This window comes from Malania oleifera, chromosome 8 (genome assembly GCF_029873635.1).
Source record: "Malania oleifera isolate guangnan ecotype guangnan chromosome 8, ASM2987363v1, whole genome shotgun sequence".
NCBI lineage: Eukaryota > Viridiplantae > Streptophyta > Magnoliopsida > Santalales > Ximeniaceae > Malania > Malania oleifera.
The window spans coordinates 106,693,503-106,717,339 of NC_080424.1; the positions used below are offsets into that span (position 1 = coordinate 106,693,503).

At 36.0% G+C, this 23,837-nt stretch overlaps 1 protein-coding gene across 2 annotated transcripts; it reads right to left on the bottom strand.

Annotated features, from left to right (window-relative positions):
- Positions 1–235: 235 nt before the first annotated feature.
- On the bottom strand, positions 236–23,467 carry LOC131162187 (O-fucosyltransferase 16). 2 transcript variants are annotated; one of them, XM_058118389.1, is made up of 10 exons: positions 22,973–23,467; positions 22,825–22,878; positions 22,646–22,736; positions 22,205–22,281; positions 18,654–18,742; positions 18,303–18,486; positions 14,584–14,765; positions 14,005–14,107; positions 1,390–1,721; positions 236–1,310 (listed from the first exon to the last, which is right to left on the bottom strand). In XM_058118389.1, exons 1-10 carry the CDS (start codon positions 23,138–23,140, stop codon positions 839–841), a joined length of 1,752 nt encoding a protein of 583 aa, XP_057974372.1. In that variant the 5' UTR covers positions 23,141–23,467; the 3' UTR covers positions 236–838. The 2 variants fall into 2 exon arrangements, with proteins under 2 accessions (XP_057974372.1, XP_057974373.1); XM_058118390.1 differs by having other exon boundaries at positions 236–1,283; positions 22,973–23,465.
- Between the last annotated feature and the right edge of the window lie 370 nt (positions 23,468–23,837).

The window sequence follows — 23,837 nt, forward strand, 5'->3', positions numbered from 1 at the left end:
TAAGGAAATTCTAGGTGAATGTTTAAGTGAAGTCTCAAAATACCCTATATTATTTAATTTAGCATAACACAAAATTGGAAGGGGGGGGGGTAATTTTGAGAATCTAGTTTAATTTATTAATGTTTAGCTAATAAATAAATAAATCAATAAATTCAAACTTCTTAAAAAGCCACATGTCCGGTCAGAGGCTGTTAAGCACAAACAAACGGGGCCTTATACCATCCCCTATGTAACATTTCTAACAAATGCAAACCACTCATCTTCATTAAAATATAATCAATGAGAAATGAAGATCGTCTGTAACAATTAGCGATTCAATCTGCAGTAACCTTTAAAAGGAACCTTTGTTCCCCTGCCAGAACGCCGCTCCACATTGGGCTTATCAGAACACCTTGCTTGAACTTTACAGCTAAAATAAAATACCAACAGGCCTGTTTAATAATTCTGCACTCAGCTAGCTGAAGGCTTGCATCATGGAGATTCAGGGAGCACTCTTGAAATTAGAACTCTACAAAGCATGGGGGCTGCACTTTTATCTGCACCTTTTTCCGAGCAAGAGCATTTTCAGATTTCCCAATTCAGAGTTGCTTCTACAGCAGCAACTCGTTTCAAAGTTCACTGTCATGTCATCAACCGAACATTGTGGTTGTGTTGCAAAATTGGTTGATGTATTACTCTACGGCTACTGGAATTATATACAGGAAAGATCATATCATAGTCTTTCAGCCAAAAAAAAAAGAGCTTTGGCAAGAGGGAGTGAAGGGACCAAAGAATTTTATGAAAAGAATGGGATTAGGTACAACAAAACACATCTTCAGAAAAATAAACAATGGTTTACTCAGTCCGAGAGCATCTCTTCCCACTCAGGCTCCTCTGAGGTAAGCCCATCGTAATCTAGACCCGTTCCATTAAAGAGACCTTTCTGTTGAGGGTCATTACGATCATCATAGTCCTGGTCTGGCAATTCTGGCTCATCATCAACATTTTGATCTTCAACAGCTTCACCATCATCATTTTTCGTCGCATTATTCCGTTTCCCATATTTTCTAGGATCCGAGTCTTTCTTTGCCTTGCCCTCGGAAACTTCACATATACAGGAGGATGGGTTCTCATGGAACTCACCCCTACCTGGCCTTACTTCCTTTGGCTCTCCCATGAAGCCTCTCTGATGTGTACGAACTCTAGAAGCAAATGCTTCCCAAGACATATTACCTCGGCTCAAGAACAATCGATATAGTTTCTTTGCATTGGGACGAATAGTAGGTTTATGTCCAAAATATCTCCTGCAACAGAAAATGAAAATCACAAGCCTGCAGTTGAATTACCAATTCATCCATGAGATGCAAGAATTAAAAATACAAATTAAAATAATAGTATCAAGTAGAATACCTCCGTCCTGCTAGAATTTTCGCCATATTGCCATTATTATTGGTAACGAATACATCACTCTCATCACAGACAATGAAGTCAAGTGCAGCCATGCGAGAAGAGAAGGCAGAAAAAGGTTTCAGCTCTTCCTTGCTGGCTATAGAATCTTTTGAATAAAAGTTTGGGAAGAGAGATTTTAATGGAGCCAATGTCGCTTCCCCTCCATATACTTCACCAGATGCGACATAAATATGAACATCACTGCCATATCCTAGTGCTCTCAGCATCAGACCAACTTCCTCTGGAGTGAGTGGGCATTTTCCTTGCCTCCTTTCCTTATCTGGGTTGTTTTTCTGCAAATAAATGATGAGTCTCAATCTGTTGTGTATGCCATATACACTAGCTCAGAAATTATCAACTTGTTGTGGAATCCAAATCAAGACTGAATATCAGACGAACACGTGCATTTCACGCATGTGCCCGAATGTCTCAAGGTTGTTAAAAAACTGCAAATAGAACTATCAAATATTGTATCGTGTATAATATATTAACAACTATGCATTTTCTTTCATGTATTGTAAGATTAAAATTCCCAACACACAAAATATGCATTAGCTGCATGGTAAAAATTAAATTTATGCAATAAAAATGAAACATGAGAGCTATTGCTTAATTATTTCACGTGAAAGTTTAACGACACAACATAGAGTACTAGTGTTAAGACATGCATTTAAAAATGGGAAATGGTAAGATAGATCATTGTAAGAGAACTTGGTAGCCGAACATAAAGGGGCAAATGTAGTAAAATTTAAAGATAAAAGGATAAAAGGATGGCTACTTGACAATAGGAGATAACGTAGAGTCATAGACAAAACACTCTTTGGAGTATAATAGCTAGTTCTATTAAAGAGATGGCAAAGTGGATCTTAGGTGAATCTAGGAGAAGCTGTTCGCCTAATAAAGAGAATTGGTGATGGGATCAAGACATCCAAAAAGTGATTAGGATAAAAATCCTAATTGTTTCAAGACATCCAAAAAGAGAATTGGTGCTGTTTAAGGCATGGCAAAAATATAAAAACATGGAAAACTTTGAAACATATAAAAAGACAAGAAAAGATGCAAAAAATGTTATTAGTCAATGATAAGGACGTAGCCTGGAGAAGCATTCTTCTTTGCTTGTCGTGTTGGATTGTTGTTTCTTCTTTGACAGAAGGGATGCGATGGAGAACCGCCAAATACCAAAATGGAGAACTCTATGTGAATATATTGTAGCTAAGATTTTTATTTTAGCTTGGAAAAATTAGGTCAATTTTGAATTCCAGACTCCAGACTCGTCTCCCTCTCTTTCTTTTACGGTTCTCCCTCTCCCTCCTCCTTCCTTTTCCTTCTTCCCTTCTATTCTCTGTTCAGTTTTCTACTCCTCTTTATGTCTATTTTCCCCCACTTTGTTTCTGACTTTCTACTCTGTTGTGTCCATATGAATCTGCCTAGCTGTTTTCTTTTCTTCTCCCTTCTTCTAACTTCTTCTTCTTCTTCTTCTCTTTTTTCCACTCTTCTTTCTATCTCTTTCCGCTGCTCTGTTTCTGACTTTCTCCTCTGTTGTGTCTATATGTATCAGCCTATCTCTTCTCCCTTCTTCTATCTTCTTCTTTTCTCTTTCATTCTATACCTCTTCCTCAAGTCAATCTCTTTAATTCTGTTTCTTATCTGTCCTACATCAAATTTGGTACGAAAGCCACTTTGATTCGACTCCACAATATTCCACTGCTATACATTCTTCCACAAACCAAAACAAAATTTACAGCATCTCCGTTGCTACCAACATTTTTTCTAATCAGATTAGGGAAATTTTATGCTTACAATGGCATTTGAAGCCCTCACAGACAGCACTGTTCATTGCCAGAAAATTGAAAATTACAGGCATGCCCCTCAAAGACAAACCCTAACTTCTAGGCATTATTCCATCACACCTTCCTCATCATTAAAAACAGCTCCCCAGCATCCCTATAAATTTCATCACCCGTCCAATCACTGGTAAAGCCCCAGAGTCTGGAGAAACATCTTCCAACCAGTCCTTCCAATATCCCACACCCATTGTTTTCTTGACAAGCAGCCATCACCAACAGACTCACCCCTCTCTGATCTGCTACCAGCCAGAGTACCATGCCTGATGCTCCTCACCAGTGCCCCAATAGCTCACGCACCAGAAAAACACATGGAGAAACTGCCAGCTCTTCCGCATTTTTCAGAATCTCGAGAAATCAAATTTAGCCACAATATTTTGAATTTTTTGAGATGTTTTGACTTGGCATTTGAGATTGTTTACCTATACTACAAGATCTTTGACTGTCAATGCAAATCCCTATGTTTTGAAGGTCTGCCAGCATTCGGATTGAGGCTCAACTGTAGTATTTTGAAATTTACTGTGATAAATTTGATTTCCTTCATGAGGTTTTGATGATGGTCTGAAGAAATCCAACTTTGATTATTTGATACATTTTTTTGGAGGACAAATTCAGTGGGTCAGCACCATTTTTCAAGTTTATCAGTGGAGCATCTATAAGCATCTAAGGATCTTTCGTAAGATTACATAAACTAGTGCTACTTGGACTCCATAGAAATTGATTTAATGTCACTCACCAGATTGGAGCTTGACTGAATTTGCACCAGTCCATGTTTGTTCTCTGGTTTAAAGAATGAAGATGAGAGTCGATTCCACATATCTAATTTTCACCCAGTTTGCAATTCTCAACAATTGATAAAACCTGTGTCCTTCTGATTTTGATCGTTATTCAAGTCCTCAGTTTTTCTTATAGATTGATTGGATGATATGGAGAATTATTTTAATTGGTTGGGGTTTTTGGTTTTTCAGAAATAGTTTCCAGGAGATTCAAAGAGATTGGAGGAATGTGCTGGCTTGTTGATTTTCTCCTTTTTCTGTAGGTTTTAGTCTTTTTTTTTTCCTGGTTTCTTCTAGAATTTCTTTGGGAGATGCCTCATTCTCCCTCTTGTAAATTCTCCTCTTATTAATATAATTTTATTTTGCTATAAAAATAAATATTTTTTAATTGGTATAAATTGCATGACAACTGGAGTATCTACTTCGCTAAATCAAAATTTCTAGGTTTAGACAAGCAATATTGGCAAAAATTTGGAAGGGACAAATACTATCGTGGAGAACCTCCTACTACTACTTGATCTAAAATGAGAGATAAATATACCCCACATACAGAAAGCAATTAGCCAACCAATTATGTAGTCTTAGATAGCTTCTCTAGTTTCACTGATTATTACCTTAAATTCAGAGACCCCATTTGTCAGCGTGCTCTTATGAGGAACCTAGAGTGATGATTATGCCCAATAAAGGGTTTGAGGGATGATTCGGATGAAATTTGAAAGCATATTATTTTGCAAATTCGAAAACATCCCACTGCTCTATTTAAGGGTGGCCACATGGCTTTGGAAGCTGAGAGATTTCTACACTTAACAACCCATAACACTACTAAATCTTAAAGAGTTTCATTAGTCTAGATCAATTTCTCAATGGTCAAAAAGGAATCCTAGACCCACCCAAGATGTTGAAGGGAAAACTTAAATTGGTGAGGATAAACAATCAGATGTCAATGACTACATAAATAAGTTGCATATCAATAATGCACAATTTTTTGGCTCCTCAGTGGACATGAGTCATGAATCTTCTTATCAAAATAAGGCCTTAGACTTGTCTTCTGTGACCCGAAACACTGTTGGTGCCTCTTGGCCATAGATGGACCTTGACTTTCCACTGAACTTGGATGTTAAGAATCGCAATGAACTTCAATATGAGTTGCCAACTTCCAGGAAATTATGTTCGTCAATGACCTTGCTCTTCAACCTAAATTTTCTATTTCTAACCCAAAGAATAAGGAAAATTTGGTTTATTCCCTAGTTTGTTGCAAACTCTTTAATCATGGATCCTATAGTTGAAAAAACCCTTCGACATTATTTCTCCATCTAGTAATTAGCTTGCGATGTTCTTCAGAGTTTTTGGAGATCTATTTCTCAGAATTATCCCTTATTCACTCCTCGCATATTAATTTTGTGGTGGGGGTGGGTTCTCGAATTCGTTTTTGGAAAGACCTGTAGTTGGGGAATGATGTTCAATCCACATCTTATCCTTGTCTCTTTCAATTGAGCTCAAAGCAGGGTAGTATTATTTCCTTCTTCGTGGTTGATTCAGCCGGCCCTCAGGTTTCTTGGATCATTCAGGGGTTTATTCTTGTAAATCTTTTTCTTGAGTTTTTGACTGGTTCTAATTCTTGTTTTCCTCTATATTCATGTATCTGGAAGGCCAAAGCTCCCCTCATAGATTAAGGCTTTCATTAATAATAATCTGTTGCAAATCAGGATACCTTTGAAGGCCTTATCTTCAAATGTTTGTGTGATCTGTTATTTGAATTCTGCAGCATCTGGACTAAATTTTTTGGCGTGTTGGGAGAAGCTTGCGTTTGTCCACTGTCGCTGGAAGGAATGTTAGCAATTTCTTTTGAGGGTTTTGGAAGAAAGAAGGATAGGTTTGTTCTTTGGAAATGTGGTTTGTTCGCAGTGCAGTGGGGATAATCGTTGGACCATAATGCACAGATTTTTTCAAGGAAAAATTGAATAGGCAGCTGATTTGGGAAAAGATTCAATACATGGCCTCTTTATGGTGTGTTGGCTTTGGATGTTTTAAGGGAGCTAGCTTTTTAGAAATCCAGCAAGATTGGAGGAATTTTTTGTTTTGACATTTCATAGTATTTATTTATTTATTTATATTTGTTTTTTAGTTCCATTTTATAGATTTTTCCAGAATTTTGACAGGAGATGTCTTATTCTCCACCTCATAAATTCTTCTGCAATTAATGAAATCTCTTCTTTTGCTACCCCCACACCCCCCCCCCCCACCCCCAAAAAAAAAAAAATGTGCCTCCATCCCTCAGATCTATCTTTTCCCTCCACAACTTCTCTAACCAAAACTAGTAAAACATAGTCCATTCTAGAATATGTACCAGATGCATATATTCTTAAGCTTCTAATTGATTTGGACATTTAAACGATATCTTGTTTGGAGGACTAATTATTTTATCAGAGGACATTGCAGCCTTCTATGCTACGTGCAATTTCCGTACCTCTTGATTTGCCTACACATTCAAATTTGTTACCACTCATGGAGTTAACACTACTACGACATTTCAGAAGTCAAGGTTGAGTTTTTTTAATAAGGGGAGGTTGATGAAGAACCACCAATGCAGAAGGATTTTTATTTTAGTCTGGGAAAATTTCTCAACATTTTAGAAGTTTAGTTAATTTAGGTCTATTTTTTGTATTTTAAGTACTGTAGGACTATTTTGTAATTATATGTTTTAGTTGGCGTTATTTTATAAATATTTGTTTTAGTCGTAATGCTGGGGTATAAGTATTTTTTTTTGTAATGTATCAGTAAGATACTTTGTAAATACTTCGTTTCTCCCTCTCCTCTCCTCCTTCCTCCCTTCTATTCTCTGTTCCCTGTCTCTAACTCTCCCTTTTGTTCTGTCTTAAACTATTTTTCTGTCTCTAATATCTGTTCTATCTGTCTTCTATATTCTCAGTGCTGTTCCACAGCCTCTTCTTTCCTTCTCCCTTGTTATTTCTTCTTCTTCTCTCATCTCTCTGTTCTCTTCCTTATTCTACCTCAATTCTCTCTATCTATATCTGATTTTCTATTTCTGCACTGCATCAGGATGTCAGGGTGTGTGATTGGGAGACTTCAAGTGGATATCCTTGTAAGGCCTTTTTAAGTCACCTAGTGAGGTCTATTTGTCTTTTCCTCTTCATCTCTGTTTCTCTCATTTAATTCTACCTCAATTCTCTCTATCTATATCTGATTTTATATTTCTGCACTACATCAGGATGTCGGGGTCAGATTAGGAGTCTTCAAGTGGATATCCTTGTAAGCCCTCTTTTAGTCACCTAGTGGGATTGGGAGTCTTCAAGTGGATATCCTAGTAAGTCCTTTTTTAGTCACCTAGCGAGGTCTAATTAGTCTTTTCCCCTTCATCATTGTATTTGAGAGCATTGGTCAGGTTACCACTCAAGAACTGATTCAGCTGCGTACCTAGATTGATTCGGCTGATCTAGCCAAAACCGGGCTTGAGCAAGGGTCGCTAGCGGGTCAACCTGTCTCTCTACTAAAGCATAGTAATGAGTTTGTTGCCACCAAGACTTGAGCCTTGAACCTCAAGGAGGAGAAGAGAGCAAGTTACCACCACACCAGCCACAGTAGACTGCTTATTTACTTAGCGCATATACAGAACAAGAAATTTATATAAATGCACACCAACTTAAGTAATTTTCTAGTTGAATAAAAAATCTTATTTCCAATGTTTGTTTGACTAATAAGATAATAGTAATAACTTTCAAGAATATTTTTAATAAATAAATAGAAGTACAAATTGTATTTAGATTATAGGTAGAAATAATTTACTGTAGTTGACTAATATATGATTATGACCAACATATCTTTGTAATATTATTTTAGATTAGAGAAACATTACACACACACACATATACATGATGTCAAGCTGAGATCACCAGTTCGAACACTGATTTGAGCCACCAATCCAACAACTCCGACAAGTTTAGTAACTTCAACAAGTTGTTCACCAGTCACCGGTACAAAAAAAAAAAAAAAAAACACAACAACAACAATAACAAGACTCAAGTAGCACTCTACCTCTCGTTTGCACGAGAGGAAGAGAGAAAAAGAGAGAGGAATCTACCCACACCAACTGATGTAAGGTCTCAGCAGCAATGGCATAAGGAGCGTGAGGAGGCTTAGTGGTGCAGCAAGGAGGTCCATACAGGGAGAGATAATAAAATATATTACAAATAAGTGAATCAAGTTGTTCACCAGTCTGGTTTTAAAATTGGGTCTGGGGCGCTTAAATCTTGGAAGGGGTTTTAGCCTCCCAGAAATAATTTTAAAGTTGGAAGAATTTTAGCCTTCCAAGATTTACGCATTCATTTGGAGGCCTCCTAAGGCTGTGTCTCCTGGTATGTACTTTTTGCATGGTAATAGTTCAAAGATTATTTCCCTTTTTTTCGCACAATTCATTTGCTTAGGGTATGGAATACAGTTTTTGGTTTATTTGTGGAGGTTTGAGTGTGTTTGAAGTTGGTTGAGGAGATTTCGAGCATCTATTTTATAGGATTTGGGAAAAGTAAGGATTCCAATAAGGTTCTGCAGATGTCCTTTATTTGCTATTTGTGGAAAATTTGGTTGAAGCAGAACTTACCTTTACTTAGGGACAAGTTATGGTGTTTGGCAGCTCTCTGGCCTTTTAGTGTGGGTTGTTACAAGGGCTTTTGATTTGAGGATGCTAAGTGCAATTGAAGGATTTATTGGCTTATTATTCTTTTGCCTTCCTTCTCTGCTTGAGAGTGTCTTGTTCTCATCTTTAGACTAGATTAGATACAAGAGAAGGGACAAAGACATATTTAAACTTGCTAGAGCTAGAGAAAGAAATGTATAACAAATGAGGATGAATTGGGTGATGGTGTTTTAGTTAAATAAAAAGTTATAAAAGAAAGATGGGAAACTTATTATAATAAACTATTTAATGACTGTTGAATAATTGGGTAAAATGGAAGACCGAAACTCAATGATAAGTCTCTCCCTCTATTTATAATATACGTCAAGTACAATTGGAATGACCATAATATCCTTACTAACTCACACTTATTACTAACCAAACTCTTAACACATAATAATAATGCTAAATGACTAAATAACCATTAACAATGACAATTAAGAAGGCTAAAACTTGCAATTGAAAAATGAGGAGAAGTCTAAAAATTTGAGATTTTTTCAACAAAATTTGAGTCATTGAAGCTCAGTTTGTATTAAAGAAGATGACAAATGGAAAAGCTATTGGATAGAATGACATCCCAATTGAAGTTCAGAATGCCTAGGTGATAAAAGACATGATTAGCTAATTTATTTTTTTAAAAATGTAAGAATTAAGAAAATGCAAAAAGAATGGTGGAAACGCACTTTAATAACAACAACAACAGCAACAAAACCAAGCCTTAGATCCCACTAGGTGGGGTCTGCTATATGAATCCTTTTCCGCCAATTTATGCAATCATGGACCATTTCCTTTGACAGATTCAAGGATATTAAATCATTACTATCTCCTTCCAAGTTATTTTAGTCTACCCCTACCCCTACCCCTTCTACTGCCCCCCGTAGTAACTAACTCACTCTTCCTCACTGGCACACTATGTGACCTATGTTGCAAGTGTCTATACCATCTGAGTCATCCCTCCTTTATCTTATCTTCTATAGGAGTTACGCCTAACTTACAGCGAATATATTCATTCCTTAATTTATCTTTCAGTGCAATACCACCCATCCATCTAAGCATTCTCATCTCGGCAACTTTTACATTTTGGATATTCTGTTTCTTCGTCACCCAACATTCCAATCTATATAACATAGCTGGTATTATAGCCGTCTTCTTAAACTTCCCTTTTAAATTTAAGAAAATTCTACGATCACAACGCACACTTCAACACTACTCCATTTTACCTAACCTACTTTAACTCTATGCATTATATCATCTTCAATTTCTCTTTCAACTTTCATAATAGATCCAAGGTATCCAAATCTACAAGTGCTATTTATTTCTTCATCATCAGGTTTAACTTTGTCTCCAATATTCCTCCTACTATTACTGAAATTACATTTCATATATTCTGTTTTATTTCTACTTATCTTAAAGCCTCTAGATTCCAAAACTTCTCTCCATAATTCTAACTCATCCTCCACTCCGCCCCTAGTTTATCAAATAATACAATATCATCTGCAAACATACACCATGGAACCTCATTTTGAAAACTCTTATTCAGTTTGTCCATCACTAAAGCAAAAAGATAAGGGCTCAAAGTAGATCCTTGATATACACCTATGGTGATTGAAAATTCTCTAATTTCTCTATCTATAGTTCTTACACTAGCCATTGCTCCATCGTACACATCCTTAATGACATTAGTATAGCTACTACATACACCTTTTTTTTCTAAAACCCACCATAAAACTTCCCTAGGTATCCTATCATATGCTTTCGCTAGGTCAATAAATACCATATGCAAGTTCCTTTTCTATTCCCTAAACTTTTCCATTAATCTTCTCAAAAGAAATATAATTTTTGTGGTAGATCTCTAAGGCATAAAACCAAATTGATTTTCTAAGACTTTCGTTTCTAACCTTAATCTTTATTTAACTACCATTTCTCATAGTTTCATCGTATGTCTCATAAGTTTAATTCCATGATAGTTATTACAATTTTGAATACCTCCTTTATTTTTGTATATAGTTATTAAAGTGCTTTTCCTCCATTCATCTGACATTTTCTTAATTTTTATAATTATATTAAATAAATTAGTCAACCATATAATTCTGTTACCACCTAAGCATTTCCAAACTTCAATTGGGATGTCATCTGGTCCTACAGCTTTCCCATTTTTCATCTTTTTTGGTGCAAACTTAACTTTGTTAATTCTAATTTTCTGAACAAATCTCATATTTTTAGACTTTTCCCCATTTTTCAAATCTAAGTTTAAGCCTTCTATTTGGTTTTCATTAAACAACTTACTAAAGTAACTTCGTCATCTTTCTTTAATGTCTTCGTCCTTAACCAAGATAATATCATTCCCACTTTTTATACATTTTACATTTCCTAAGTTTTTACTCTTCCTTTCTCTAGCTTTAGCAAGTTTAAATATATCTCTTTCACCTTCTTTTGTATCTAATCTATCATACAAACTATTAAATGATCAGTATTTAGCTTCACTAACAACCTTTTTTGCAACTTTTCACGTCTCCTTATACTTTTCAAAGTTATCCATGTTCCTACATTTTTTCCACGTTTTATACGAAATTATTTTTGCATTTATGGCTTTTTAGACATCTTTATCCCACCACTAACTTTCTTTGCTATTCGAGAATCTTCCCCTTGATTCACCTAAAATCTCTTTTACTATCTTTTTAATAGAGTTAACTAATTTACTTCAAAGAGTATTTGTATCTATCCCATCCACTATAGTCCAATCCCCATCTTTGATCATTTTATCTTTAAATTTTATTATACTTTTCCCTTGAGGTTCCACCACCTAGTTCTCTTACACTGGTTTATTTTATCCTTTTTATTCCATATTTAATAAATATATCTAACACTAAGACTTTATGTTGTGTGGTTAGGCTTTCACCTAGAATAACTTTACAATCCTTGCATGATAAACGATCCACCCTCCTAGTTAAAAAAAAAAAAAATCTATTTAACTTCTATTTTGTCCACTTTTATAGGTTATTAAGTGTTCTTTCTTAAAGCAAGTATTCATTATACTAAAATCATATGGCATAGCGAAGTCTAAGATCATCTCCTCAGGCTCATTTTTGCCTCCATATCCATAACCTCTATGTATCCTCCCATAACTTTTATTATCCCTTCCAACATGTCTATTCAAATCTCCTCCTAAAAATATTTTCTTAGTCCCTAGTATGCCTTGTATAATACTATCTATATCTTCCCAAAATTGTCTCTTAAGATTTTCTGCTAAGCCTACTTGAGGAGCATAAACACTAACGATATTTATTATCTCTTGGCCTAATACCATCTTGATTTTTATTATTCTATCCCCTACTCTATTTACATCAAAAACGTTATCTTTTAAGTTTTTGTCTACAATAATTCCTACTACATTCTTATGGTTTTCTTTTCCATTATACCAAAGTTTAAATCCTGATTTATGAATTTCTCTAGCTTTCTCCCCCACCCACCAAGTTTCTTGAAGGCAAATTATATTAATTCTTCTTCTAATCATTGTGTCCACAATCTCCATGTTTTTATGCTCAAGTGTCCCTATATTCTTAGTTGCTAATCTAATCCCAATTTCCTGAACAAACTTGTTTACCTGCCCACATCTAGAATGATGCAGGAACCCTTGCATATTTGACACCGTACCTGGGCAACGACCTAGCCCACCCTCGCCCACTTTTTGCAACACCCAAGTGGTACAAGTGCAACACGTCGCTCGTAGGGGACGGCCCAGTAAGTATTCGGTAAAGATTCATATCATAGTGATCTAACAAATTTTGCGCTAGCTATCAGCTACCTAACGCAACCTCTTCCTTTACCCAGGCTTGGGACTGGCCGAGTGTGAAAAAATTAGGACATCAAGTGCATCAGAGGCTGAGTTTGGAAACGCACTTTAATAACTATTTATAAAATAAAGGATATGCTCAACATTGTAATAATTATCTTGGAGTTAAAATTATGAGTCATATATTGTAACTTTAAGAAAGGGCAAACAAACAAAGACTTAAAGTTAAAAATGAGGGTTTCAAGAAATCAATTTGGTTTTCACAATGAGGTCACTTTTAAAACCATACATCTATTGAGGTCACTTTTAAAACCATACATCTATTAAGAAAACTGATGAAAAAAGTTTAGAGAAGAGAAGAGAGACTTGCATATGGTTTTTGTAGACCTAAAGGAAGCCTATATGGCCATATCAAGGGTAGTTTTTTGGTAGGTTCTAGAGGGAAAAAATAGTGTTAGGACTATAGAGAAGAGTTTAGGGAAGTTCAAACTACTAACGTGTACATCAAGGGCTTGCTTTGAGTCCTTATCTTTTTGCATTAGCAATGGATGAAAGGATATCCAAAATAAGGTTCCATGGTGCATGTTGTTTGTCGATGATATTGCCTCGATTGATGAAACTAGAGGTAAAGTAGAATCAAAGTTAGAATGAATAGAAGCTTAAAATCAAGAGGGTCTAAGACAAGTAAAAATAAGACGGAATATATGAAATGTAAATTGTCATTTAGGAGTAATATTGAAGAAAAGATTAAACCTAGTCAAGAAATTATTCTCATGTAGATTTTAGTACATTGGATCCATTAAGCAAGCTAAAGGAGTAATTGAAGAACATTGAATACATTGAGTTGAGTATTTTGGATAAAATGAAGACGCTCTTTAAGTGTGTCATGTGATTGTAGAATACCTTTAAAATTAAAAGTAAAGTGCTATAGGGGCAATTATAGCACCAGCTATGCTAAATGGATCAGGATGTCTACCAACAAAGAATTAACATATCCAAAAAAAAAGTTATCACTCAAAGATAAATTAAGGAATGAACATATTTATGGTAACTTAATAAAAGCACTTGTAGCAGATAAGTGAAGGGTGGATACGATGCTTTGGAACTCGCAACTTACGTCAAATAACGCACATTGAGGAGGAGTGAGCTATTTAATGTTATAGGCAGCAAGAGGGGGAGGGCTAGACCTAAAATAACTTGGACTGTGATAGTAAGGATTCGACAGCCCTCCATTTGTAGAGAATATCGCCCTTAATCGTGCAGAATGGTGGAAGAAGATTCATGCAGCCGATACTGCCTAGTGGGACTTGATGTTTGGTTGTTGTTGCTGTATTGCTGTTGCTGTTGCTGTTGACAGCTATTGATCAACTCCATAAAGACTGAAGTTTCAGAATAATTATCTAAGAAATTTATGACCAGAATTGAGGGCACAGAATAGATAAATTTTGTAAAACATGAAAATAGGAGTCTTACATGCAAAGTTTTCCATCTTCTCCTCAAAGCACCCAGTTCCTTCCTTTCCTTTTCACCCCCACCATAATAGCATCCCGAAAAAGCAAGCATATCAGGTTCAAACCTGCAACAGAAAGCATCCAGATCCATCAAAAAACATGTTTAATGCTAAAGGTCAGCAATTTGTTGAAACAGTATATAGCCATTAACTTCAACTTCACTATGCTGTAAACATAAGTTCCCCTTCCATGATGGTCAACAGATCATAAACACTAAAGAGCACAATTTCATAGCCAGTATGGCCGTACTGTTCTCCACCTTTGAAAGAGTATTGAGTAAATAAATGATATATGCAAAATGATGATTAAATCAGTCCAATCTGCGCAATTAACTATCAGTCTGGTAGTTGGAATCACAGACAGCGCATGCAGGAAAGTAACTCCATTAGATTAAATTGATTGCAGGGAAGAACATGACCATGAAATAAGACCGTACCATTTTTCACTGGGTTCACTTATAATGCATGTAGAAAAGAAACTAAGACTATATAAACCATATACTACCATAAAACCAGCAGGGAAAAGAGAATAACTAGACTACCTAAGATGCAGGGCAATGTAATGCTTGCTTCTCATCCTCATACGATTGACCAATTTTTTACTCATTTCAAGTATGGGATCAGTAAACTTCAAAGCATGGTAATTAACTCTACATCTCAGCTTCTGCAAATCTGTCGCCAACTTATTTGAGAGTCTGTAATCAAACTTTGTGAGCTGAACAGCCTGTCAAAAGAAGGAAAACCATTCAGTCTATTTTCCAAATACCATGCATAGATTGATCTCAACTATACAAGATGAGTTACAGTGCTCTGGTTAAAATTTGTGGACTCGGTCATTATAATTTCACAAGAAGGTTTTCACTGACTGCCAACAAAGTGTGGCTCTCATCCTTTCTCTAAATTTTGTTACCAAGGAGGAAAGAACAGGAACTCCATTTGCTTTATGCAACATAACCCTCTTTTTTTCTCCAAAGCCTTACGAGAATGAATCAACAAATAAATTGGACATGCAACAAACTCCTAATACTTGGAACAAAAGTATGTGTTGAGTAGAGTCATTTATCACTTTGATTCCCAGAAAACATGTTCATTCAGTAGCACTAAGAAAAATATTCCAAAAATGGATTTTCAAGTTCATATATTATTCAAATATCAAGTTATTCAGTGTCAACAACATGCTAGAAAATTGTTAATAATATTCATCTAATTATGCACTAAATAATATGGTTTGTATACTTGCAATGTTGACCAAATAATACACTAATGGAGAAGTGGTGAATCAGAGGTTGTTAGCAGCAGTGGGAAGGGCAAGATCTAGATTAACTTGAACCAAGTTAGTGAGCAAAGATTTGACAGCACTTATCATTCTCAATATATCACCCTTGAGCAGAATGGCAGAAGAGGATTTATCTAGCAGACTCCACCTAGAGGGGGCTATGCTTGTTGCTGATTGTTATCGTTTTATATTTGAATCTTGGGATAGTGACATATTCATTAACATTGAAATTTCATAACCACCTTGATGTAGGGCAAATGAAATAATTTAGATATGGAGAGAGAATTGAGAGGGCTAGGAGAAGGAGGAGGACAAGAAGCAGCAGGACAGAACCAGAATAGAGATGAGAAAGGAAGAAAAAGAAGCCTTTTGGGGGGGAGGCAGGGAGCGAGACAAGCTTACTCACAAACTATTCGAACTCGACTGGTCCCCTTACTTGCCTTGACTCGATTCTACTTGAGTCCCAGTTGAGTTCAAGCAACTTGAGTATTTTAACAAGTCAAATTCGAGCTACTTGAGTATTTTAACAAGTCGAGTTCAAACTCAGGTTTGGAGCCTAAATGAGCTTTTTAATTTTATTATTTTTATATTATGTATGACATAAAATATATTTTACAAAAATATTTAATATTATATGTGCAATATATGTATTTAATATTAATTTATAATCAAATCAAACTCGAGTTTTATGAACTTGTACCCAAGTCAGTTCGAGTTTAATAATTATGAAATTTATCGAGTTCAAGTTGAGTTTTAATTTTAACATTTTCAAGTCGAGTTCAAGTATTTTACTATGTCACTTGACTCAACTCGAATACACCCTTGGGGGGAGGGGGGCTGCAGTACTGATTCCAAACAATAACGGTACAGTAACTTATGCATCCAGCACTTATACCGCTACTACTACTAACACATATTTACATAAAAACCCCAACAATAAAAGGAATTACAAAATAACTCAAAAGTACATAAGAACACAAATAAATGTAAATTAGACAAACTTCTAAAATAACCAGAAATATCCCAACCTAAAATAAAAGGCCTAGCTACCAAATAAACATCTAAAGTTCTCCATTCAAATTCCCCTTGCTAGAAAAAACTCAACCTTGAGTTTTGTAATGGCATAGTAGCTGTAACTCCATGTGTGGGAAATAAAGTCAAACATGTAGGCAAATCTAGAGGAGGCACGATCTGCATTGCATCATCAATCACCACTAGAGAGTATCTAGAAGATCCTCCAACTGCAAGTAGCATAGAAAGCTGCAATGTCCTCTGATAAAGTAACAACTCCTCCAAACAAGAAATCAATTTTAATATCCAAATCTATTGGCAGCTCAAGAAAATATGCATTTGGTTTCCATTCTAAGATGATGGGCAATGTTTCACTATATTTGGTTATGGAAAATGTGGAGGGAGAAGATGAGAGTGATGCAAGCACAAGTCTACTAAATTGAGGAGAAATAATCTCAAAGGGATTTTCAACAATAGGATCCATGATTAAAGAATTTTCAACAAACTCTAGAGCAGCCAATTGCTCCTCATTCTTTGGGTGAGAGATGGAACATTGAGGTCGAAGAGCAAGGTCATTGACAAACATATCTGTCCTAGTAATTGGCAACTCATCTTGTTGTTCTATTGCAAGTCTCAACAATCAAGTTTGGTGACAAATCAAGGTCCATCTCTGACCTAGAGGCTCCAACATTGCTTAGGGTCACTAAAGACAAGTCTGTGACCTCATTTTGAGAAGATTCATGACTCGCATCCACAAAAAAATCAAAAAATTGTGTACTAGTAATATGCAAATCATTTCTGTTTTCATGATACTCTATTATGCAACAATTTTCATTGGCATTTTTTATATCCTCAACAAGTTGAGTTTCTCTTGAACATCTTGGGTGGACCTAGGACTACCTTGGGACCATTGAGAAGATTCACGACACATGCTCACAGAAGAATCAAAACAGTGTGCACCAGCAATATGCAAATCATTTACATAGTCATGATACTCCATTACACAACAATTTGCATCAGCACTTCTAATATTTGATTGTTTATCCTCAACAATTTGATTTTTCTCTTGAACATCTTGAGAGGATCTAGGAGTACCTCATGACCATGGAGAAACTGATTTAGACTGATGAAATTCTTCAAAATAGGAAGTTGGGTAATGGGTTAGTAGTTGGAGAAATCTCTCAGCTTCCAAAGCCATATGGTAAGCCTAAGATAGAGTAGGGGGGCATTGTCAAACATTTATATACCTTCTGATTTCGTCCCTCAATCCTTTCTTGAACAAAATTAAAATTCTTGGTTCCTTATTGAGAGCAGACCAACAAATGAGGTCACTAAATTTAAGATAATAATCTGTGACACTAGAAGAAAGTTGTCTAAGACTACACCAGTAATTCTTGAGAATTGCCAAGTAGGTAGGAACCACATATACGGAACTGACTCATTTTTTTTTTTTCTTCAACCAGAGAGTATGGATCGATGTAAATTCAGACAAGTATCAAATCGATCAGCAACATTTTAAATCAATTTCTATGGAACCTAGTAGCGTAAGTTCATACAATGTACCAAAAGGTCCTTGCTCTAACTTTGTAGAGATATTCTTCAAATATTGCACTTCAATTCTCATAGATGCTCCAAGAAAACTCCACGAGCTCCTAATTTCTATTCTATTTTCCATTCCCTTACATTGGAAAGTAATTCCAAAATTATTCCATCATTTGCTCCAATGCAAATCATCCCAAAGCAAAAACTTATTTAATGGAGACGTGCTAGATTAAGTTTAGTCCGAGTCAATTTGCTTGATTTTGGTTGATGTAATACCGTAACAAAAAATGTAAGCATATGCAATAGTAGAAAAGGAATAAAATCAGCTTAAGTGAGATTTGACCTGAGAAACCAAAATTAGAACTGCAACAGCAATTTTCAAGAATGTTATAACAAACAAGCAGCTATTGTTTTAGGGAACTGAAAACTTACATGCCTTTTCAAAAGAACATGTAGTACACGATTTTGATAGCATCGTTCACTGCACTTCCTTGGAACACGCATGGTATATGGCGTAAGAGTTTTCCCTCCCCTTTTCGGGAGCTGTTTTATTATTTTAACATCTTCTGATAGATAGGATATAAACCATTCAACATCAAAGATCTCTGTAAAATTACTGCACAGGAAAGAGGAAAAAAGTGGCATCATACACAGAGAGATAAATGCGCAAACCTTGAATTTGATAGATTAAAAAAGTGAGACCTAAGAACAAGATTTAAATTGCAAAAAAAAAAATTATAAGAAAAAAAGTGGTAGAGCTTTATGCTTGTTTTCCTGACTAACCTACTATCTTTCCAAAATGATTTTTGGTCCAGCTTTGGAACAACAAGAGTAGCATTTAAAATTCGGGCAGCAACAACAGCATCTGTAATCTGCCAAAACAAAGGCATAGCAAGTTTGAAATCAAAAGTCCTGACTTGCCAACATAATAAAAAAAACAATGCAATCAAAACTTATGCAACAACACAATGGTAACATCATTGCAGTCATAGGTTATATTTAACTATGATGGACAGTATTCACAAATTCTCAACATTGACGGTAGCTTGCAAGGAACAATAAAATGAAGATACAAACTTGATGTATGCTGAGCAATCAAATCAGCCTCCTTTGCCACCTCTGAATTCAGGGTGGAAAGAAAAAAAAACATCGACAAATCATTATGGTCATAAATCTCTTTCTCACCAAAGTCAGAATAATAATAATAATAATAATAATAATAATAATTAATAAGAGATTGTTGAAGAGGCGCACACCCAACATCAATAACTTAACATAAATTGTTAGTAACATATTGACAAGATTAACATAATTTTCCTCAATTAGCAGTTTTTTCAATTTTGTTTAAGCAAGTGCAAGTCTCTTTGCAACTTGCAAGATGGGCATGTCTGGTGGTAAGGATTTTTTTTGGATAACAAAGAAATTCATTAGAAGAGAAAGAATGTACAGAAGAATAAGGAAGAGGAAAATAAAAAGAAAAAACTGGGAGAATAAGAAATCCTCCTTTTAAAATCATAACAAATAATTACAATAAAAGATCATCACAATCTGAAAGACAACTCAATGAAGCACAGCCCACCAGTCCTGCTGCAGGTCTTCCAAAGAAACAAAAATTAAAACAGCCATTAGCTGACATCCGTAGCAACAAAAGAACTACTCCAATCCAAATTATTAGCAGTGGCCACCCCTTTGAAAATTCTGGCATTCCTCTCCAACCAAGCACACAAATAACAGCCATAATAGTGCATCCCCGCAAGGCCTTCCTATCCTTCCCTTCTCCAAAACCTCTAAATGCGACAGAGCAAAAAGCCTTCAAGGTGGAGGGACAAATCCAGTCTTGATCACATATACCAAATAATTTATTCCAAACAACCAAAGTGAAGGGACAAAGAAGAAACAAGTGTGAGTAAGTTTTCCCACTTCTCAAACAAAGGACACAAACATCCAATGATAGGGGCTTATTGGGCCTTCTCTTCTAAAGCACATCATTAGTATTAATTCTATCAAGAATTGCAGTCCCAATAAAAACTTCTTTTTCAAGGGAGCTTTAGCTTTCTAGATCAAAGAGTACAAACCAAAAGGATCCACATTAGGGTTGCGAGTCAAATAGGAGAAAAAAGATTTACAAGAGAAATCTCAAAAAGGATCTAAACTCCCTTACTCCAAACCCTTTTATTATTCCCAATATGTATGTAAAAGGAATCAAGAATATGTTGTAACAAGCAATTCAACAGCCAGCACAGGGTCCTTTTTTTGCTTTTAGCTTTGCGAGGCCTTTTTGAATAGGAGGGGGGAGAACTACTGCGTGATCTGAGTAAAATCCTGCAAGTATCACGCTATCATGAGCCTGGAAGAGAGGAGGTTGGTGGGGCGCCAAGATCCTCCAAGATCATTTTGCGGAAAGGTATAAATGAAGCATATATACATAAAGCTATTAAATCCTAAAACAAAGTATGAGTGTTAGTTATGATAATCTATTGTTCAGAGGTGAGAAAAAACCTCAACATAAAATTCAGAGTTTCTTCTTCTGACACTAGTAATGAATACCCAATTAAAATGAGACTGTAAGCAAAAAAAAATTAAAATGAGAATGTTTGCAGAGAGTTGAGAGAGACAACATGTGGCAGTTAAAGAGTTTTTGAGGTGAAAAGTTGAGTTCTACCCTATTAAAGCCTCTAACTGTGGAACCAGCTTGAGCAAACATTATATCAGTTAAAGATCTTTTTTTTTTATAGGAATATGTTAGTTAAAGAGTTATATTTTGTTGAAGAATCACAACTTTACCTCAACTTGTTGTTGATTCGAAGTTTAGGTGCTAGATAATGCAGCCAAAACCAAACTAGACCATTTTTTTCAGTCTTTGTATAATATTAAATGAATTATAAATTATGTAAAGTTCTCAAAATACTTTAAAATATAATGTTTGAAAAGGTTGATAGAAATCAAGATAAGATTTGAGGACAACAAAAGTAAGCTCTACTTTTCGAATTGTTTTCCAGGGGAACTAGTTTTCAGAAGTTCAGCATGATTGAAGGAATCTTTTGACTTGATTTTTTTACTTTTCTTTCTTTGTTGTTTTTTAAGTTTTGTCCCTCTGGTTTGTTCCAGAACTTTTTTGGGGACGCCATATTCTCCTTTCTGTAAATTCTTCACCTATGAATGAAATCTCTTCTTCTGCTATCAAAAAAATAATCTGTTTTGGTTCCTAAAATGTTATATCTGCTCATCTTTGCTCCTTTTTCTTTTCCCCCTTTTGAGAGAGAGAGAGAGAGAGAAAGATAGTGCAATTGCCAATGTCATGAGTGAGAGAGAGAGAGAGAGAGAGAGAGAGAGAGAGCAACAGCACAGCTCCCGGCACCAACCCCACCACCCATCACCCCATGAGGTATCTGGTATGACTTCCCTGTCTGCAATGCTGCTACAACATAAGCCAATTCTATGATGCATACCATATATGTGAACACAATGAGAAGATAAATTAATTGTGAGTTAATAAATATAGGAATGAACACGGTATCACAATCACAAACAGTGACAAAATCCAAACAACATTTTCTACATCCACTATTGCAATGTCTTGCACTAATCCTCTTAAATTTCAACATTCAGGAATGACAAGGCTACCCAAGATGTTCAAACTTGAAAATCTTGCACTCCAAAGGCAAATGGGCAAGCATTAAACACTCTCTCTCAAGGGTTCCAGGACTTACTTTGGCTCCTATTTCCTTGCCAACATGCCTTCATAAATCCTAAGCATACGTTGTAAATGCTACAAAAATCACTCCCCTCCATGCCATAGTTTTTTAATAAAAAAGTCATAATTCATCCTTGCCATATACATTGAAAATTCTTATGAAATTCAAAAGGTAAATGAAAAATATCAGGTTGTCAGTGCTGATGGAAGACAAGACCAAATATAAGCCACCGAAGAAAAGGAAATTAAGATAAGATCAGATGCATAACAGTTTAATGCTAGTAAAGTGTTTTCCTCCTAGGGTTGAGCATGGGTTGCAGGGGCAAACCATGGTCTGAAAAACCCACCGAAGTTGCAATACAAGTCTATATGTTTCTCAAAATTAACAGTTCCTTTGTTTCAAAGTTCAAATTCAGCAAATCAAACTTAGTAAACAAGCAAAGAATAAACTACTAAGTTCAAGCATTTTCTAGTCCTTGAGCATGCATTTTCATATTACTTTTTAAAACAATAACCAATTCCATCTTGGTAACCTATACAGCTTCAAGCCACAAAATTAATCCTACCTAAGTTTCCTTTCAGCTTCATAACTAGGCTTTTTTTTACGCTTTTTAACCAGAGTACAAGGTTTGATAATTACCCCAGTTCTCTGTTGATTTAAGCCCCCACTTGTCGCGATCATCAGGTACCTATTAGGATGTGTAATATGTTCTGCTTCTGCAGTGTGAACAGTGAAGTCAGTTCAAATAATAAATCAAACACTAATGTGCTCATGGATGGGGGAAAAAAAATTTTAAATAACAGCAACATTTCAGAAGATTTTAGGCACGTTACCAACAAAATTAATGCATCATCATACAACAACGAGCCATCTTTATATTTGCAGAATAATAAAGATAATTCTAATATTCAAATGTCAAAACCCTAATTATCACTGCATGAAAGGTTTTGAGATCAAGCTTTCAAGAAGTAGAAATTGAAGTATGAATTATTTCCCTCTAAATGCCAACCGCGATCCGAATTAAACCTAGAACACACTCGAGCCAAAACAGAAGCACTACAAAGAATCGATAATACGTACTCGCAAACTTGTTGCTTGCATTACTACATCCGTAGTAGAAATCAGATGATCTGGAACTCCACATATCCCGATCCGATCTCCCCCCACCACTCTAATGCTCAAGAACGAGAAATCACATTAACTGAACTTAGATCCAATCAAACCTAAAAATTAAATCAATGAAAAGATAAGACCCTAACCGGAACACGAAACGCCGAGACGAGTGGCACCGCATCGCCAACACCGTTGTTGAGCTGAACGAACAAAGCAAGCTCATTGAATTAATGAATAAACAAAAAAAAGATCAGAATCCAGAGGCGGTGATGGAGAGAGAGATAAAGAAAGTACCGGGACACCGAGTCGGCGGTGGTCGCGGTGGTGCAAGTCGACGGGAGAAGGAACGAGGAAGGAAAGGAAGGCAAAGAGGATGAGAAGAGCACCCGAGATGGCGGAAATGGCGGGGAGCAGCGAGCGGAGGCGGCTGTGGCTGGTGTGGTGGCGCCGCCGGAAAGCCATGGGGTGGAGGATAATGAGGAGGAGGAGCAGCAGCAGCAGAGCACCACCGGCACTTCACTTTCTTCCTCTTCTCCTCCTGAGGCGATAAAGACGAGCAATGTCAACCTCTAGGAGTACGACTGTAACGATGGTGGCTCCGGAGCCTGTGCGTCGTCTGCGATGACGACAAGGATTCCATCCAAAAAGCACCGGCGGGGAGTACAGGAGAGTAAGAGATAGGAGAGTATCGCAATTCGCTACGCACCTCTCGAGAACGGAAAGGAAACGAAACGATCTTGCTTTTGGGCCGTTGCCCGTTGGGTACTTCGGGAAATAGGGCTGCTTGCTTTTCTTTCCGGCAATAAAGTAAACCGACCCAACCGAATTTCCCTCGTGTCTCGGACGGCCACTTTGCCATCCCGTCTCCTTTGTTCACGTGCACTGCACGTGCCCCGAATCTCCATTTTTCATAAAATAATTACTATTTTGAACAAATTTCATTTACTTTTTGTACTATTTTTATATTTGAGAGAGTTCTTATATTAGTATTTATATAGATTTAAACAAAATGTAATTAATATTATATTAAACTTTATGTTTGCATTTATGTGAATTTCAAAAAAACTACGATAAATTCATGCAAATTCTAATGTCACATTTAAAATTTATACTTTCAAATGTAATTTTTCTCAAGAGTTGAGTCCACGATTTTGATGGC

Excerpts from the sequence above, each read along its gene's own strand:
- LOC131162187 (XM_058118389.1), bottom strand. The coding sequence starts at position 23,140 with ATGGCTTTCCGGCGGCGCCACCACACCAGCCACAGCCGCCTCCGCTCG. Across the intron at positions 22,737-22,824 it reads TCTCGGCGTTTCGTGTTCCG|AGTGGTGGGGGGAGATCGGA; the intron begins GTTAGGGTCTTA and ends CTTGAGCATTAG. Across the intron at positions 14,108-14,583 it reads TACATTGCCCTGCATCTTAG|GTTTGAACCTGATATGCTTG; the intron begins GTAGTCTAGTTA and ends TTTCTGTTGCAG.